This window comes from Trichoderma harzianum, assembly GCF_003025095.1.
Source record: "Trichoderma harzianum CBS 226.95 unplaced genomic scaffold M431scaffold_2, whole genome shotgun sequence".
Classification (NCBI taxonomy): Eukaryota; Fungi; Ascomycota; class Sordariomycetes; order Hypocreales; family Hypocreaceae; genus Trichoderma; species Trichoderma harzianum.
The window spans coordinates 106,330-124,889 of record NW_020209250.1 but is presented as its reverse complement, the minus strand read 5'-3'; the positions used below and the strand labels follow the sequence as shown (position 1 = coordinate 124,889).

At 46.5% G+C, this 18,560-nt stretch overlaps 8 protein-coding genes across 8 annotated transcripts; 1 reads left to right on the top strand and 7 right to left on the bottom strand.

Annotated features, from left to right (window-relative positions):
• Positions 1-396: 396 nt before the first annotated feature.
• M431DRAFT_132934 (hypothetical protein) lies at positions 397-1,165 on the bottom strand. Its single transcript, XM_024912491.1, has 4 exons — positions 948-1,165; positions 870-884; positions 717-815; positions 397-659 (listed from the first exon to the last, which is right to left on the bottom strand). Exons 1-4 carry the CDS (start codon positions 1,023-1,025, stop codon positions 657-659), a joined length of 195 nt encoding a protein of 64 aa, XP_024778173.1. The 5' UTR covers positions 1,026-1,165; the 3' UTR covers positions 397-656.
• Positions 1,166-3,037: 1,872 nt separating this feature from the next.
• Positions 3,038-3,988, bottom strand: M431DRAFT_67908 (hypothetical protein; the record flags this gene model as incomplete). The annotated part of the gene is made up of 1 exon (XM_024921748.1): positions 3,038-3,988. A coding segment is annotated over one exon (951 nt), but the record flags the coding sequence as incomplete, so codon positions are not given.
• A 1,094-nt stretch (positions 3,989-5,082) lies between these two features.
• On the bottom strand, positions 5,083-6,306 carry M431DRAFT_73974 (hypothetical protein; the record flags this gene model as incomplete). Its single annotated transcript, XM_024922176.1, has 2 exons — positions 5,083-5,973; positions 6,046-6,306. 2 exons carry the CDS (start codon positions 6,304-6,306, stop codon positions 5,083-5,085), a joined length of 1,152 nt encoding a protein of 383 aa, XP_024778171.1.
• Positions 6,307-6,917: 611 nt separating this feature from the next.
• Positions 6,918-7,941, bottom strand: M431DRAFT_503477 (hypothetical protein). The gene is made up of 4 exons (XM_024918310.1): positions 7,702-7,941; positions 7,576-7,650; positions 7,446-7,512; positions 6,918-7,312 (listed from the first exon to the last, which is right to left on the bottom strand). Exons 1-4 carry the CDS (start codon positions 7,871-7,873, stop codon positions 7,051-7,053), a joined length of 576 nt encoding a protein of 191 aa, XP_024778170.1. The 5' UTR covers positions 7,874-7,941; the 3' UTR covers positions 6,918-7,050.
• A 399-nt stretch (positions 7,942-8,340) lies between these two features.
• Positions 8,341-9,163, bottom strand: M431DRAFT_75160 (hypothetical protein; the record flags this gene model as incomplete). Its single annotated transcript, XM_024922312.1, has 3 exons — positions 8,341-8,550; positions 8,618-9,057; positions 9,121-9,163. 3 exons carry the CDS (start codon positions 9,161-9,163, stop codon positions 8,341-8,343), a joined length of 693 nt encoding a protein of 230 aa, XP_024778169.1.
• Positions 9,164-9,668: 505 nt separating this feature from the next.
• Positions 9,669-14,332, bottom strand: M431DRAFT_477708 (glycoside hydrolase family 18 protein; the record flags this gene model as incomplete). The annotated part of the gene is made up of 4 exons (XM_024915596.1): positions 9,669-11,563; positions 11,595-11,861; positions 12,098-12,305; positions 12,377-14,332. 4 exons carry the CDS (start codon positions 14,330-14,332, stop codon positions 9,669-9,671), a joined length of 4,326 nt encoding a protein of 1,441 aa, XP_024778168.1.
• An 822-nt stretch (positions 14,333-15,154) lies between these two features.
• M431DRAFT_75539 (hypothetical protein) lies at positions 15,155-16,616 on the top strand (the record flags this gene model as incomplete). The annotated part of the gene is made up of 6 exons (XM_024922348.1): positions 15,155-15,365; positions 15,432-15,572; positions 15,635-16,153; positions 16,211-16,342; positions 16,408-16,431; positions 16,540-16,616. Coding segments are annotated over 6 exons (1,104 nt in total), but the record flags the coding sequence as incomplete, so codon positions are not given.
• Positions 16,415-18,318, bottom strand: M431DRAFT_515706 (hypothetical protein). The gene is made up of 2 exons (XM_024920278.1): positions 17,705-18,318; positions 16,415-17,638 (listed from the first exon to the last, which is right to left on the bottom strand). The coding sequence occupies exons 1-2, from the start codon at positions 18,130-18,132 to the stop codon at positions 16,819-16,821; spliced, it is 1,248 nt and encodes a 415-aa protein (XP_024778166.1). The 5' UTR covers positions 18,133-18,318; the 3' UTR covers positions 16,415-16,818.
• Positions 18,319-18,560: the final 242 nt, after the last annotated feature.

The window sequence follows — 18,560 nt, the reverse complement described above, 5'->3', positions numbered from 1 at the left end:
GGGTCCCGGAAATAATGACCCAAGGCATTAATAAACAACGTTGAGATTATCAATTTAATGGTAGAATAAGAATTTTTACTACGGAGGTTGAAAGAGAGCGATAAAGGGGGTCCAAGACTGGCCGCCTTAGACCGGGGCGTACGCCTACGCACTTCGCACAACCGGCTCCGATGGTCCTGACCGACTTCCGGCATCTCAGTTACATAGGTTACCACTACCAAAGTTGAGACAATGCCGAAATCGTCTGCCGGCATAGTGCGACAATCGCCTAATTGCGGAGGATTTGCAGTCAGAAATAAGCCACGTCTTCTCGATTCCCCAACGAAGAGTGAATAGGCATCAATTGAAGAGCAGATGATGTATTATATATCACGCTGAGGTACTTTTATGAGTTGACATAAATCCCTGGTGCTGATGTTATTTGATATCTTTTGCTCTAAAGTCTACAGATTCTTACTTAATGGCTTGACAAGTCCTCAGTTATGAGGGACCGCCAGTGAATCTCTCTTTCAATGAACCGCATGAGCTTTATATTCAGTGTATTCATTTGACCTAACATGCCACAACAAATCTCAGCATCCATCAATAGATCTATCCAACTCAACATTTGTCTACCATCAAATCCACCATCTCGGTTTTAACCCTGGCGATATGTCTTACTACAATAGGCGGAATTGTCAGCGTTGCATTAATCTTCCAATTAAGGTTATTCTTACAGGGCAATTGCATCCGCAAATACCGCAGCAAGTGGGAGCATCGAAAGTTCCGCATCCAATGTTGGAGTTGTAACAGTTGTCGGCATCGTGAAGGTCGCTCTGGGGTGACTGGTTAGATGGTAGTTTAATGGCCCGCGCGAATTATCAACCTACATCACACACGGTGAACTATTGGTTCTCGTTAGTATTTACACAATAATTAACAAGATATGTAGAGATCTTTTTACTTACGCAGTCACAGTCGGCAGGAGTGAGAGCTGCGGTGAAGGTCACGCCCACAAGGACGGTGAGGAGAACACGGATCTGCATATTTATGGTAAAGGTTTTGGGTATTGAAGACTCAATAGTGTGTTTGATGAGATGAGATGTAAAGAAGTTCACATCTGCAGACCCCGCCAAGTCTTTTATAGATCTCTAGATGTTTTCCAAGCGGACTTGCCGGAGTTTTCTGATCACCGCCGGTAATACAATCTATCCGAGTCAAGTTTATTGAAGAAAGAGAAAGTAAACGGCATTGTGTCAATTGTTGATTGTCATTGGCCAATGGCATCAACAGGCACGGATGCATGAAGGGCATTTACTGGGGACGTTATATAATCATTGGATAAGGCATAAATACTACATGTGGATAAAGACATGCTACGAGTAATTAAACTGTCAAGTTACAGGCTAAAGTGTGTTGGAATAGGTAGTGATCATCCTTTAAACTGAGATGCATCTCCAGTCCCCTGTAATATGGCTCGGATTACGATCGTAGACTCGATACATCCGGCATCATGAGTGGGATACTTTTTTATTCCGTTAACTGATCTTTAGTCTGGATTTTACCTGAAAATGATCTAGTCGCATCAATATTCATTGTCCGGAAGGCTCAAAAGTAATTGAGACTCTCCGTGAATCATTGAGCCTTAGATGAGATCAGCCGTTACATCAATAGCGCCAATCTCGGCTAGTTTGTCCGTTCTCTCCGCCAAAGTCGGCAGTATGCTTATAATTCTGTTATTCCAGACTAGGAAGGAGCCCGCGACTCATCATAAACTATGAGCCCATGAGCCGTGTTGCGTTGTATAAAGAATGCGGGCGATCATTAACGATGTTGACTTTTATCTCAAAGGCTTGGTTCTACGATGTGGCATGGCCTCAGTGGAAAGCCGAACATTTCAAGCTTCATGTGCATTACATCTTGACACGCGATTTGCTCTAAATTAGTTATTAGTCCTTTGGTACTGCATCTGGGCTTGCATATGTACCCAGATATCACATAATCATTTGCTCATCGAATACCGCACATTCGCTCTCATAACCTAGTTAGGAAAGCAGTTAGGTTAGAAGGCCATACCCCTGATTTGTTAGTGATATAACCGCATGAGTGGTAGGATTATATAAAACCTGCATCATATGACATCTGGTCTACTACCAAGACTCATTTTCACTCATCTGTAGTGGAGATAATTTGACGCAGTCATTTATGAACCAAAACCTCAAGAGTAATGGATAGTGAAACAGCCCATGAGTTCCAGGAACAGCGATACGCATAGGGTTTCGAGAAAATATGTCCTGAATGTATTATAAAGTCTTTGAGTAGGGCGAGGAGCTATTGACTTGACCAATGGCATGAGTTAATGTTGATCGATAAAACACATGTTAGATCGTGGGCCGCAATTACAGGGCTGGTGGCAAGCTGATGACAAACATAAAGTTAATACATTTCAGACAGGCCAGGTGTGTGTCCAAGGAACAGTTTCACCTGTATACATTGTAAAGAAATACACCAGTACAAGGCTGTATTGAAGAACTACATCATGGCCGATGTGAAGATACAAAAAGTCATCCCCAAATGCTATCATTTATTTCTCGTCATGTCATATCTTCCGGGTCGGTATTTAAGACTCATACTTTCGACATATTATACTTTCGACATATTTATCTAGTCCTTTTGGCCATAAATTTGCATCTCGATCGTTGTATAGGGCAGCAGATAGCCTTTGATGTTCAATGCTAGATTACGCAACATGTGGAATATGACTAGGCTAAAGTTTCAAGGTTGGGCTATTTATTAAACGCACAATTAGATTATTTCTACCAAGTTCGTCTGTTGCGTCCTATTTCGCTGCATTGATATATATCTAACATATGATTGGCTAATCTCATTTAGGCTGCTCAGTGATAAGTGTGATGATGGATCCCAGTTTCCACTTCCACCGTCGACTATGTTTGTAAGGTAGCGAGCGGCTCTGGATAGGTAGGTATTGACAACCTATATCGCAAATTCACAATGGCAGATCCTCAGTTTTGACATCCGCCAACTTTTGATACTCAATTATCCGCAAGGCTCTTGCGTCCCCCTTTTGGACAAGCTCATTGTAGCTTGCGCTGTACACCTTCAGACCCTCAATGAAACCAGGCTTCTTTTGTTTCCAACCAGCAGCCCTTTTTAGCTTTTCGGCACTCATGGCGTGAGAGAAGCCAGTAAGCTCTTGATAAAGCTTCCCGCTCTCCACAGGTTTAAAAGTGATCGTATGCCTGCCTCCGTATTGTTTGCTGACTGCCTCTGCAATGGCGCCAAGAGTTTCGTAGTCATCGTTTGCTATATTATACAGCTCGCCATGGCCTCGCGGCCCAACCTTAGTCGCCAGCAAAAAATATGCATCGGCCACATCATCAACGTGGACGCCGTGGTAGACAACATCCTCAGAGCCATATAGAACGATTTGATCCCCGGTAGCAGCTTGATGAAGAATTGTTCCATACCAGGAGGCACTCCGACCGTAAATAAGCGTCGGTCGAGCTAAAATTGCGTGAAAGTTGTCGGCATGATTGAATGATTGTTGTATAGTATTATATCGTATAACATGCATTGGTAGAGGATCGCGGGGAACAGTTGACTCGTCTGTTACCACGAAATTTTTGGATGAGACAAGGCCAGAAGGCCCGGTGTCTTTAGCGCCAGTGGTGAACAAGAGGAGAGGTTTCTTTCCTGCACGATTTGCCGCTGTAGATGCAGAAATAACAAGAGCAATGATGTCGGCAAAGTGGGCTTCGTAACGGACCATGTCTTCAGTAGTAGAAATAATGACATCGAACTCGACATCTTTGATCTCCTCAAGAAAGCCCACGTCTCCAGGCGCGCCCACTAGCGGAATAATCTCATTTTCCAACAGGCCGGCCACCTTTTCAGCAGAACGCACCAAGCCATATGTCTCCCATCCCTCGAGACAGAATTTTCGACATAGGCTCTCTCCCAGGAAGCCGTTTGCGCCGGTGATCAGAACTCTTTGTATAGCCATTGTTGCGTTTGTTAGTTCACTGTCTTATAAGTCGTTACAAATGTTGTCTTATTGGTACTTGCAAAATCTTTATGAGCCATACGTCCTATTTATACTCGGATTGAACACTCAAGAGTGGGCAAATCTGGCACCCCAGGTGCCTCAATCTCCTCTCCCCATACTACACATCGGTTTTTCTATGCATCCGAATTTTCCGCGCATGTCCGCATTTCTAAGCCACTTGGCAGCGGCTTAATCTGAGATGGTCGGCATTAAACCGACGGTCGCATGCTCTGCACCGATTTGGCTGTTTCATATCATTGATTCTCAGCTGAATCTGCCATTTGTGTGGTGGAAGTAGGCATCTGCTTACTCGTAGTTTTCGTCTAGAAGCCGAGAGAAGAGTTGCTTGCGGAGTGGATCAGATTTAGCTCGGCGAATTTGGGTGAAAAATAGCGGGAGCTATCCCATTTCGCTTAGTCGCCGCATTCAAAGGTTGCAGGACGCGGGAAGCTTTAGAGCACTGTACATGAAAGCTGCCTTCTCTACGAAAGTTCCGATGTGTTTCAGTATATTTTGGCCATGGGATGATGGCAACTCTCGGACTTCGTACAATGCTCCCAATTCTATCCACAGACATACTGTTAAGCGGTGGTCTAAGGAACCGCGGTGAATATTCCCGATATATGTGCTGCCAAGCTTACTAAAATCTGTCCGCTACCTGAGCTGGCCTCATAGAATAACATCATTTGTGTCAATGTTGGAACGTGGAAGATTGTTGGAATGGCCAAAGATCATGAAGGTACGAATAATGGAGAGCTTTATTCTAGAAGACGCACTTTGACATGAGATGTTGGTTATAGCGGTCATCTTTATAATCGAGGTAAGCGGATCAGCAAAGCTGTAGGCTAATAGCTGGCTCAGAGGAAGGCCACCCCAACCTTTGGTTCAAAATCCAGAATCGATGGTTGGCTCAATCTGGTCGGCAGCAGCCGAACGAATCAAGCCTTGGGGATCTAGGCCATAAAATGCGGTCGGTGATAAAGCTATTAGAAGAAAATATACAACTCTAGACGAGATTTATTTTGACAAGTGTGCTGTCATTGAGTCCACCGCTCCATTCGTTCTGTACCATATGTACTCTCCAGTATCATCTTCCCAAATTCGTCGATTTCTAAAGGACTGGCTTCTGTAAAAAGCTTCTCCGTCTCAAATCTCTGAATGAATCCAATGTCCGTCTCTAAACATAATCTCTCCCACGCAAAAGCCGTTTTGGCTTCCCAAACCCCGCGGCGTGTCGTAAACATCATGCCCCCAGGACAAAAAGCCCAGCCTTGTTGCAGTGTTAAGTATAAGGCTTGTAGCCCCGTAGCCGTTAACCACGTACGCCGTATACTTTCTGCCAGAATCCAAGTGTGCCATAGATGCTCCGTGCCGCCGGTCACGCTCGATGGGTTGACTGGGCTAGTAGTTTCTACGAGATCGAGGGGATCGAGCGTTAACGACAGCAGGTATAGGCTGCTACTGGCACATTCGACCATCTGCGTAACCCAGCGGACCAAGATGTTGGCGCGGCCTTCAGCGAGATGGCGCGATCGGATATCGCCATCGAAGAGGCATATAATTTGGTACACCATCAAGGCGTGGGCTCGAGCTAGATGCTCCAAAGGGTCGAGAGATTCTAGCACGTCGTTGACGCTTATGTCTGTGTTGCTCACCAATTCATTGGCTTGACTCTCTATTATCCTCAAGATGATTTCCGAATTGGTTTCGGTTCTGTTAATATAGGCTGATAAAGTGGTGTAGGCAACTTGAACGCAGGTTGGAAATCGAGTCCGATACAACTGAGGGTGTATGAATGGATTGCTGCCCGACATGACCCAACTCTTTAGCCAGTGCTGGATCACCGAGACATAACGTTTCAGCATGGAGCTAGAGAACAGGTTCATGTTTGGATTAATGTGAATAGGATATGGCTCGATCTTCCATGTCTCTGGCGAAAGAAACCAATCTGAAGGCGAATGTGCGCTGAAACGTTGATGGGAATGGATCGAGAGATCAACTGAGAGATCAACTGCCGATGATTGTGTTGCAGTATTAACATCTCCAATCTCACGAATCCCGGCGGAGGATTTTGGCAAGCCAGCAGCCTCATTAGACAAGTGACAATCGTTTAATAGCACATATGAGGATTGCCTTGGCGGTGGGTACACGCAGTCGATGCCCGCGTCTTTGCATCTCTGGCAGGACAACATCTGCTTATCACATTTTCTCTTCGACTTTGCGCATGATTTGCAGGCTCTTAGTTCCAAAGGCGCAGCCATTCTAGTATTGAGCCATTCGTCAAGGCTGAGTAGCCACTTGGTATAAAATTGGACAATTGATGTAATATTTATCTTGAAGCAGGACCGTGTTTTGACCAGCCGCGCGAACGTGGCAAAGACGCTGGCAGGAGTACAAATCCGATTGGCTAGAAAGGATTAGGGCACCAGCTAATACATGGAGTTAGTGACCGGATTAATGGCCTACGAGGATGAAGATACTGCGGAGATTAGCGCTTACAGTGATGATCGGGGTTGTTTGCAGCGTGTCTGGGCGTCTACTATGCGGGGCACAAGTCTTTGAACACGATCTTCTCCTGGTAACGCCTGTAATTGACTTCTCTATTGACTTTGTTAAGTTAATATGCCCGTATCTCAGTAGTTGTAGACTCTCTTGCATGCTTATGCCGCTCATGACTGAAATTACTCCTGCTGCTGTTGCTCCTTGTGCAGGCCAACAGAGTTGGCCCTTGACAGTAAGACTGAAAAACTGTCTTCAGTTTCACCACAAGGCGTAATCTCACTGATAGCAAAAGATATAGCTTAAGAAAGATGCTCCAGGTGCAACAAAAGAGTTGTCTCCCACACTACAGTGTTGTGTAATTACGCGTTCATGCAGTAACAACTTGTTATGTGTCGATTGGAAGAGAGTTGTAACTATTATAATATCCATTGTCATCAAAACGCAATGAATACGCTATTGCATCCCTGGTAAGTCATGTTATTTCTTAAAAAATATCTCCATCGTTAATTTACAGGAGCAGGAGCCGCTTCAGGATCGTTGGCCAGCAATGCCTCGATCTTCGCCCCCCTCCTTCGCCTCTCATCGAGAGAGATTTCGTCTTCAGGCGCAGTAGACCAACCAAGGCGTAGCTCAGGATACTGAAGTGGAACCTCGTCACTTTTACGCGGTAACCCGTCTAGGTAGATGGGCCAGGGAGTACCCAGCCAAGCATTCCGAGTTTCGTGATCTCGGCGTTGTTGAGATGTTAGAGGATGGACCAGGATACTATATAGTTTCTTAGAATTGAAATGACCTGTGTTTGTCTTGGCCATCGGGAAGCGTAATGCATTTAGGGTGGGAAGAGTAGACCGTGGTGGCTTACGCCTCACATGTTAAGCAAAAAGGCGGGGATGCATACCTCAGATTTCCTCGGTTTGTTGCCAAGTAGAAAAACACTTCAGAGAATGAAGTGTCCGGAACCCAAACTTTGTCCAAGAATTAGTCTTGTATTATTGGTATCAACCGTAGTCACGAGTGTTTCCACTTACTCTCATACGACCCAGCAGGATGAGGCCCGATGGGTTCCTTATTCACCCTTTGTAGAGGGACGGCGACGAAGGCGCCTACATGATCGTGGTCAGTGAAGAATCGAGGCCGGCTTAGACTTTGCCTACCATCACGACGGAGTCTCAATACGGCGTCACGAAGCGCGAGCGCTGCGGCTGTCTCAGTAGGCGACTGCAGCAGGAAATAGATGTGAAAGTGCCATTCCCTCGTCCGACTTTCCACAACAGTTTGTAGATCCTCTTGAGGGCCGAGTGCCGTGGGAAGAGTGACTTGAGTCATCGTGAGACGGGTTCCTGACGTTTATGAGTAGATTGCTTCTATCAATACGTGAATGTCTTCGGTTAAAAGTTGAAGTTCTCTGCCCTAGCCAAGCGGTAAGCACGCCATTCCACTGTCATTTGCGCTACTCGATGCGGGGATAGATCGCGCATATGGTGTATTTCTGAGCATTTCTGAGCTAATGAAACTCGACCTCGGCGCGTTCCGGCAGCCGAAAATAGCATGCTCTGTCGGATTGGTTGGCGTCGAGGATTTGGCGACAATTTCGTTAGTTTAGTTTTTATGCAACAAAGATTTACGTATCGTGGGAATTATCGACGCACAGCCAAAGTGGCCTATTACTGATTATTATTTATTGGTAACACATACCACTACAGTCACGTCAAATGTGTGAAGCCATTTGCTGAAAGGAGCTGGTGATTCATGTTTTCACTCTACTCTAACGATCATTTCTCACAACGTCAAATTTATGCCTTCAACTTTGCAAGGCGGGCCTTGGTGCCAGCCACAACCTTTTCCTCGTTCCATATTCCATTCACACTGGGATGTTCAATCACTGTAGTTGCCCATTTATAAAAGTTGGGTGTCTTGGTAGGCAGTTCTTTGATCAAACTCTCTGGCCCAACACCATTCTTTGGCAGAGAGAGCAATCGTAGAATGAAAGATCCGGTGAGGACCTATCGTCAGGATTAGTACAATCATGTTTTTTCATGTCTCTTCTCTTTTATTCTTTTGATAACATACCTCAGCCAACGTCAATGTCTTACTTCCTCCAAAATACGGGGCTGCGTCGCTTAACAGCGGCTCAACCTCCTTCTCAAGCTGCTTCACAAATTCCGCAGCAGCCTCCTCGGCCTCTTCATCTGTCTTGGCGAAAAGCGCTTTGTGATAAAGAGAATTGACCTTGCTAAAAAAGGTATCGACAAAGAAGTTTATTCTGGCGCGAGTAAGAGCCGCCTCAGGAGTACCTCCATTCGGGACCAGGTGGGACGGATAGGCATCGGCTAGGAACTGAGCGACAATAGCAGACTCTGTAATAATCTGGCCATTGTAGGAAAGGCTAGGAACGAGGCCACGAGGGTTGATTGCCAGGTACTCCGGCGTACGAGGAACACTCAAGTCAATGATTTCCTCTTCAAATGGGATTTTCAGCTCTGCCAGTGCAATATGAGCACGGTGGGCCCCTATGGTATCACTGATGTTAGTGTTGTCATGACCATGACTTTGCTTGGTAATTATATACGCACAAGGGCAGCCGTGGTTGGTATACAGCTTGATTTTGGCAGTCATGATACCGGCAATGTTGAATACAGTGAATAGTCAAGTGTGTCAATTATTGATAGAAATCGCTGTCTTGGGTAGCGCGTAGGTAGAAAGATAAGAGGGGTAGCAGTTTATATAGGTTGGGCTCCCAATGCGCGATCAACGCACATCTTGATGCAATTCCGCAATCTATGAGATGCTTTATAATGCTCGCCAATACCCCGCACACAACTAGCCACTTGATAGGACGTATTGGATAAGGCGTCATAGAGTGTGCTTCCTATTCTTTAGTTAAAGGCAAGGATGTTCTCTACTATTCACTTTGTACTCCATGCCTCCGTTACATATGTCAAATGTTGTCTATTCATTTTGCGGTCCCTTGTTTTTGCCAACCGCGCGGCATCTATGTAAGCTGGGGTCCGGTGGTTTTTGCAAGGATTTACGGAGTAGAAATAAGGACTTCATCTGCGGACTCCCGAGGATTTCCATTGCGGACTTTCGCGCTGAAATAGTCCCAACTCGGATCTCGGCATTAGCCAAAGGCGAAAATACAATCTATATCCGGACCACCTGCGGAGGCTATCGCCCTCTCCACGCACCCTTTCTTCATAATCAGTGGTAGGTTGAAGCGGCACTCACGTGTGCCATCCTCCCTTCTGAACCATTCCCATCCTGTCACTGCACCGCAGCCTTTGATCTCCTTTTTGAGACTTTTACCTTCATCGTCCAAAACCCAACTGCCTGTCATGTCAATTATATCCAATCGCCACAAGATTGGTGGGTAAAGCGCAATCCCACAGGTGACTTTTGGCGCCTGAGTAGGCTCTGGAGTAGGCTCTGGAGTAGCCTCTTCCGAAGACGTTGAAGGCATCTCTGAAGTGGTCGTCGTGGGGGACTCGAGCAGAGAGAAAAAATCGTCTTCGTCTTTACCAATGGACGCGAAAAGAGCTTCATCTCTCAGTAGCTTCATCCCTTCGTACCCGATGACCTTTGCAATGTAGGTTGGATCTGGCTCTTCACTTGACGATTTTATAGTCGTCGTGACAGTCATGTCGGCAGCGTCGCAATCGACTACGTTCTCGCATTGAGTTCGAGTAGTAGTCGACCAGCTTGTAGTTGGCTTCGTCTGCACTTGGGTACTGCTGATGAATTCCGTGCACTCTCTACCCGTTTGTAAAGTTGTGCAAGCTTTGGCTGTTGGTTGACGGCCCGGAGGACAACCAATCAGGCCGCATGGTGCGTTGCACAAGAGGTCCCAAGAAGGACACTCGGGGAGTTTCGGGCATCCAAAGAGGCATGTAGGCCTTGGAAAGCTCACAGGAGTGCCCTTTGGACGGGGAAGAGGTTTGATAGTGAGTCTCTCGCATTGTGCGCCAGAGCACTTGGATCGAGGGAAACAGCCTTTGCCCTTGCACTCTCCAGAATTGCAGCTTCCAGAGGACTTTTTAGAACAACCGCCTCCTTTTTCGCATGCTTCTCCTTCACAAACTCCTCCGCGTTGACATTGGGAGCCAACGCAATTTCCTCCACGGACGCATTTCTTCCCTTTGCATTTTCCAGCAGACACACATGATTCACCGAAACAATCACCTCCCCGCAAACACTCGTCATTCTCGCAGTCCTGGCCCTTGGTGCATGAATCGTTTTTACAATCAACAACACCGGGAGGAGTAGGAGGATTGACGATTGGGTGCTCGTCATCATCAGGGAGCTCCGTCGGAGCTGGTGGCTTAGGAGTAAGCACTGACGGAATTTTGTAGCTCACCGTTGGGAGCCAGGTAATGGGCAGCAAGAAGCCCATTCCGTCATGGGATGAAGTGGTGGTGCTAGTCGCTTGTGGAAGTCCAATAATTGACTTGGAAGGTTCCTTTGATGGATCTTCTTTCGTGACTTTTCCTATTCCTGTAACTGTCCAGCCAGCAGGTATGGGGATCGTAACGGGATTTGGCGTTATCCTGGGAGTGGGATTATACGTGAAGATTTGTCCGGAACTCAACGAACTGATATCCGACTCATTGAAAGTAAACGGCTGATAGCCAACTTCTGAGATGGAAAAAGGTGCAGATACTACCGTCGTGCTAAATGACGTTCCAGATTGGAGAGTAATTGTCGTATATGCCTTAAGCGTAACTGTAGCTGGAAGAGGTGAGGGCTGAAGGATATTCGTGCATCCGACGACTGCCTCTATGGATGGATTGAGCCAGTCCCATATCATATTGTCAAAGACTTGTATACAAGAAGAGTTGTTGTAATCTCCATACGGGCCAACGGTGTCTGCCCCGTTAAATTCTTGCAAGTCAACCGCCCAGTCGACTGATCCGCCAAAGTTGAGCTGCTTCCATTTGTCGCGACGGACTTCCTTTGTGTGATCGGACATGTATGCCACCCATTCAACGTTTGCATTGATATTAGCATGCAATACAGTATCTGGAGAAGCCGCGAGTGGTGATAGTCTTACCATCATACACCAGATAATCCGACCCAGTATCCTTGTCGAACCATGTCTTTTTCGACTTTGACGGCTTGGATATGATCTCGTTGATCTCTGCATTAGAAAGATACCCGCTGGCGTTTGTGCATCTCCCTTTTGCAGCGTCAGATTGACCGTTCGTGCCGGTAAATGTGCAATCGGGCCCAGTACAGCCAGTCTTGGCCATTCGAAACGATCTTCCATAACTAGATTCTCCTACGAAGACCTTGTTGGCATCCACGCCGGCTTTGGTAACTGAATGCAAGATGAATTAGCAATTCCACGTCATTTCTCAGTCGCTATTGCTGGGCCGACTGCTGACTTACTCATGGAAAGTGCCAAAAGACTTCTGTCTGGTTAACAAGGCTTCTTAGACAATTTCCACCTGGGCATCCGGACATGGCCCACCCATTTCCAACATCCCATTGACCTATCACGTAGGTTAATCCCTGTGGTAACGATTCTTGTAGTAAGCCGATGATGTTGCTTACCGTGAAGATCGTATGCCATATATACGATGTAATCCACCACTTGGGACATTTCTTGGATCGGAAAAGGCCTGAGATACCAGTACGAGGCAGGGACAGCAATGGACACAGAATACTTGGCTGGCAACGCTTTTCGCAACGCGCGCAGTGTATCGAGATAGTTGCGAGTGTCGCTTGGTAGACCTGCTGGAATACCAGGTATGTCAGGTGCCTATATTGGATCGGAATGTTAGCACAACAGAGGCCGAAACAACAAGCGAAAATGTTGAGGGTCTGACTCACGCCAGGGTATTCCCAATCGAGGTCTATGCCATCGATGTTTGCTTCTTTCACAAAAGACACAACGTTTGAAACGAAGCGATCTCGACTCTCAGGAGACATAGCTTTGCGGAGCACTTCATATGATGCAACTCCGGTCGAAAACCCCCAGCCACCAAATGAAACAATCTTTTTGACGTCCTTCAACCTCATGAATCCATCCCATTGACCGTATGTATCGTTGACAGAAACTGACATGTCACTTTTGACGTCTCCAAACGCCCAGTGTATATGAGTGTATTCTTGCGTGTTTGACATTTCTGATCTCATGTGCAAGCATGAACGCTCCCAATTGAATGCTTCGTAATAGCCAATGCGTTGGAATCCGCTCGAGGGGGGTTTGCCGTTGTTGACAATGTCGGTACCGCAGTTTGAGATACATCCATTCGAGTCAGGCGGTGCGGTTCCAGGGTTTCCCGTCGGCCCGTCTGCTTTTGTGCAAAAGAGAGAATCGATTCCGCATTGACCCCAAATGTTACAACAAGAGTTGAGGGGGCATGGATTGAGCTTGGCCAGAACAGAAGCATCTGCGACTGGCCCTGGACTGACGGTGCCGGGCTTCTGAGGGCCACAGACGGCGTTGCTGACGGGTGCTGGCATCGGTGGCGAGCCTTTGCTGAAACAGATTTTGAGACCAATGGTCAAGTTGGGACAGCCTCTCCAACCCCAAGTTATCTTGTTGTTGAAGCCTTCTATATCGTTTGGTGTGAGATTCCAAGGCAGACCAATGACTGAACAGTCGTCGCCTGCCTTTATGGTTTGTGTAAAGCAGTCACCATTGTCTTCAGGGAGTGGTTTGCTTGAGCCAGATGAACAGCATGCATTCTTCCCCGCTTGCAGCTTTCTACACCAGTCGTCCCCGTCTCCCTTGACGTCGTTGTACTTGAGGAAGTCAGCGACTGAGATCTTGCACGCTTTTGCTATCGAGGCGCATGACTCGCCGGGGGCAATTTGGTGTTTGATGCAATATTTGGCATTGGCCTGAGTGTCTAGAAGCTCGGCGGTGGCTCTTAATCCTTCCAATAGCTTGGATGAAAGCTTTAAGTCCGTAAAACCCTTGGCCACTGAGCTAACGGCGGCTGGTAGAGGCACTTGGTGAACGATGAGTTCTTGGGAAGTGGATCGGCTGTCTGCTGCCTTAGGTTTGCTGGCACACTCTCCCTGATTCCATGACAGCAACGCGGATTGGACATAGTCAATGTCGGTTTCCAATGCTATTGCCACACCAGCTGTATGATCCATGTCGTTTTCCTGGCCACAAATCTGTGCTAGCATACTGACAGTAGCATTGCTCAGTTCCCTGTGCGGATCGGACAGATGGTCAATCATGGATGAGATAGTATCTGAGGCCATTGACTTCCCAACGTAAATGCCTACCACCAATCCATTAAAGTAGCTCAGCATGATATCATTGTCTTTGATGCAGCCGTTGGTGGCCACAGTATTGACCGAATAATCCTTCATCTGGTCAAGTAGCGTCACCAAATGTCCGCTGGATAGAGTCGCGGATTTGCCAACATTCTGAGAAAGTTGTAGTGGGACTTTGGTTTGGACATAAGAATGTCCGCATGTGTCGAGTTCTTTTTTCGCAGCTTCCGATTCATGTGAAGGTCTTCCATTCGATACAGCAGCCGTGCATGCACGAATTAACACAGATTTTGTCCGGTCATTGACGGGCGTATGTATTGCCAGGTCAAAAAGCATAGGACGGTCGCATTGCGAAAGTCGTTCGAAAGAAGAGTAAACGTTCCAATTCTCAGGGGTCTTACCCGAACATGGAATTGGACATCTGTTGAACTGAGATTGGAAAGCTGTTGCATCGTATATATTCGACGAAAGTTGCTCGGGTGTTCTTGCTGCCACTAATATCGTAGCCCATGCAAGCAGGCATGCAATAGCCCAAGGCCTTTTCCAAGGCATGTTTGCAGAAGAAAGAGAGGGAAAAATTTCTGATAACCGAGATTTGAACTGTAGAGTGATGCAGCAATATTTTGAGCGGTATGATGTGGTTGTAATGTCTTCGCCACAATCGTAAAATACTGATGATTGAGGCATCCGGCGACGACTATATGCCTTTTCGTCTCTTGATTTCATTTTTTCAACTCATCTCTACTATCGTATCACCAACCGTGTCCTATGCCTGTGAAATGAGGCGATCTGTTGACAAACAATCGTTGGTTGTTGCGCTGCTACTACCGGCGACATTCTGTTGACGCTCAGGCGTGTTAGTATTATCACGATATGTCACCACTGGGGAATTTGTTGGTTCCTAGACCAGAAACTCTATTTGCTTAATTTTACGAAGGTAACATGGTGTTTGTGCTGTTGCAGTGTCGCGTGCCTCTTCGACTTCTCTCCAACACAACTCATATCGCGATAATTCGCATTCCCTATACATATATTGCTTGTTCTAGTATGCCAGCTAGATCAGCTTTGTTCAGGCAGCCAGAGCCATTCGTATTCCTTTCTTCACAACCATGAAGCCGTCACTACTGTCCTTTGTTCAACTACTTGTGCTTCTAGGCCTTGTACTCGTCACGTCGTCTTTGCCAACTGATCATCCCATCGCAAACCTCACTTCTTCTTCAAAAGTCAGGTCAAGAGGTAATAAAGATGCTTTTCAAAACTGCCGAAATGGGAGAATCGCTCCCTATATTGAGCAGGCTTTTGAGGACGCAGAGCTCATTGTGAGATATTATATTTCTTGCCAGTGACTGAGCCTATTGTTGACCTCGAGTGTAGCTGGGAAATGCATTTGAAATGATGGACTTACTCATTCCGCTTTTTAACGACGACGGTACCGGCCTACTTCTACCTCATAAGGCCACAAAACAGGACCGAACCTTTGATGAAGACAATGTGTTTTCAACATACAGCTTTTTGATTAGAAGACTGTACTTTCCCGACAATCCAGAGTGGAACAGGGGAAATATGGATGCAATGTTACATACGCGTAGTAAGTATACCTTGATGAAAAACGCGAATAGAGTGGAAGCTAATGCATCATTGTCTTGTATAGCCATGTTATTCACCATGAAGTACACGATTCAGCAATACTTACTTGGTAACCACATTCCTGGTCATCCAAAACTGCAAATGTATTGTGACGAAACAGAATACATGTTCGAATACAATGACCGTGGCACACGATATATCGACGGTTCGATGAGCCCCAATTTCCTTCTCAAACGTTCCGTTTCCTGTTTTTACTGACTCGGGCAGACTATCCCCAAGCTACAAACCGTGAGTTTTCGAGATGCAGAAGAGAGATTGTACTAATGCTGATATTTGAAACAGCTTACGACGGGACGTATTTCGTATCCCGGGCTGTAGGATCTCATTCTGCTCGCACAGGCTATATATGGGTTGGAGTGGCAGAGATCTGCGAAGAAGTTCGTGGGCAAACTCACCGCAACATAGGATCGCTCGTTATCCCAACTTTGGACGTATACGCATACGTAGAGAACCCATCACCCGAAAATCTCGACGAAACCTTGACTCTTTGCCCGGCACGGTCTGATCAATGGATAACCGCTGAATCGAACTCGGTAATGGATGGCCTTGAACTGCGGAGGCTACATGTCCCAACAAATTCTCAACCTAATGCATATCAGAAAACTGCATTGGATAAACTGATTTACCAGAAGTCTGACATAGGTTGGCTGGGACAATTCCTAGTCACAACTTTGATCCATGAGCTATCGCACACAGAAGCCTTTACACCCAAAGGCATCCAACAACGTAAGAGGCAATTCGCGTGTCATCTGATATCTATGCTGATGTCGTCGGATGGAACAGAGGATATTGAATGCATGGCAAGCGGAGAGCCTGTCATCACATCTGGAAGCATCGAATGTCTCTATAGCGTGGCTAAAGGGACTGATGGTTTACATCCGGATACCAACACTCCACAAGGTCATTTGGATGCAGGTAAGTTTCTCACAGTACCTTCGTTTGAAGAGAGAGTCCTGTTTTACTAATACATGGATCATTAGAGGCATTGACTTTATTCGCTATGGGTAAGTTATCTTCTCCTCGAGCTTCTTCCAAAATCCCTCTTTCCACATCCACACTCAAACGGACCCCATCATTGGATTTATGCTAATTCGCATCCGTGATATTTCCAGCATTGTGGGCAAACTCGGCGACTTGGTGGAAATCTTATGAAGCAAGGCGCAGACAGAAAGATCCCCAGGCACAATGAGGAATTTGGCCCAACACAGCAAGGTTGTTGAGATGCAGTGAGGTGTATAATTTAGTCAAAGCACGTCATGAAATGGAGACATGGCTATTGGATCCTACCATCATGATCCTTAATTTGAGCTGTATTTAACCATCTGTGTATCATGAGTATACAGGTTGATCTAGTAGCCAAGGAACTAAAGTGTCAATTTCGAGTGCCATGTTTAAAATGAGAACACGCTCTTGACTCTTCTAACCACCTCTCTCCTCAGCGCTTGGTATTCGGCCAATGTTCTGGACACAGCATCTTTGTTCTCGTTGGCACGCCGTAAGAGATAAAAAATACAGTCCCCAATTGTCCCCCAAGTAAGGCATTTGTATACCTCACTTACGGACCCTTGGCTTTCGATATCTTGTTTGTTTCGCTGAAGAAGTGTAAAGCTTACTTCATCTGCCATCCCCAGTAGCTGGCCGTATTGAACCTGAATGCGCGGCAGTCCGGCGTTTGTGCGAGACTGTTGCAGCTCTTGAGCCTTCAGAGTGCTAGCGCGATTATGAGTTGCCAAAAACAGCTGTAGTCTCGGAGAAGTGAAAGATTCATCTTGTTTCCAGGCGGTCGATTGGCCTTGGATGAGACTTTCTGCAATGAGATCGTACGAAGCATCTGTCTCTGCCTTGGTATCGTGGATAAGATGGCGAGGCTCTGTGCTCATATATGCACCACGAACCAGCTTTATGCCAATTATGAATCCTTCTTGTTTCGCACAGTGTAAGTGATCAAGAAGGGTTCCCGATGTCGACTTCAGATAGGCCTGATAGGTGTTGAATACCACCGCCATGTCACCCCGATTGTAGCGGCGCATCAGATCGAGAGCGACTTTATCAATTCCAGGCTGAACATGGTGCTGTTCTGCGTCTAAAAAAATGTTTACACGTCGGCGAATAGCTTCGTCGCAGAGAGCTACCAATGCGCTCTCCATCTGGGTGGGAAGAGGTTTACCGTGAGACAGCGCCGTTGTCACAGCCGCACCGGCCCCGGTCAACCTATCCTCGCGTCAGTCGTCTAGATCGGCACAGTAAACCATGAAAGGGAAAAGAGATATGCCTTACTTTAATGCTAAAAAGTCTCCATCGCCAATCATTTGGACTGTCTGCAAAACACCTTGGTGCCATGTTTCAATCTCAGGGTCGACTTGTTGTGATTTGGAATCGGCTTGGTCTTTCTCATCGGTTTTCCCAGGGCCCTCTTTTGCATAGGTAAGAATAACCCCGCGGAATCCCATATTTTTTATGTTTTGTATTGTAGCCTTAACTTCGCTGGCATTCTCACCAGCGCAAAAGTGGTTGTAGAGGACGTTTTTCACGATGCTATGCAGCAGTGGATTTCTTTCAACGTTAAACAAAGGGCCTCGGGGCTTGGACAGGAATTTCAGAGTCGCTAATCCTGGAGCGAGAAGCATTGGGTGGCTAGTGATCCCAGCTACCAATAGCGACCGCAGAAGCATCCTAGTTGGGAGAAGAGAATGTGGTGGCAACATTGCGCCTCCCCCTCCTCCAGCTCGAATGAGCTGAAAGCCTATGAAGGTATCTCTTTGTTGCCAGATGCCCAGCCGTGTGCTTGAAGAGCCTCTTTTTCAAGCCTGATTTCGAATAGAGAGGCTTACTGCTCTGTCTAGAAAGGTAACGTCATGTTTAATTGCCTCAGTTTCCTGGCTGTTGCAGTGTGGTTTGATTCAAATGTGAAGACTTGCCCCTCCTCTTACGGAGTTGATCGGCCATTGGGTTGGGTTGGCCCCTCACACGCAACTGCTTAGTAACCCCAAACATGTATCGCTATGGACTCGGCACTTTATGGTTTCTTCCTGCTATTAAACCGAATATATCTTCAGATAGAGAACACTGAAATCGGAGTATATAGTTCATAGTGCTACAGAAAAGTATCTAATGTATAAATCTAGTACTGTGA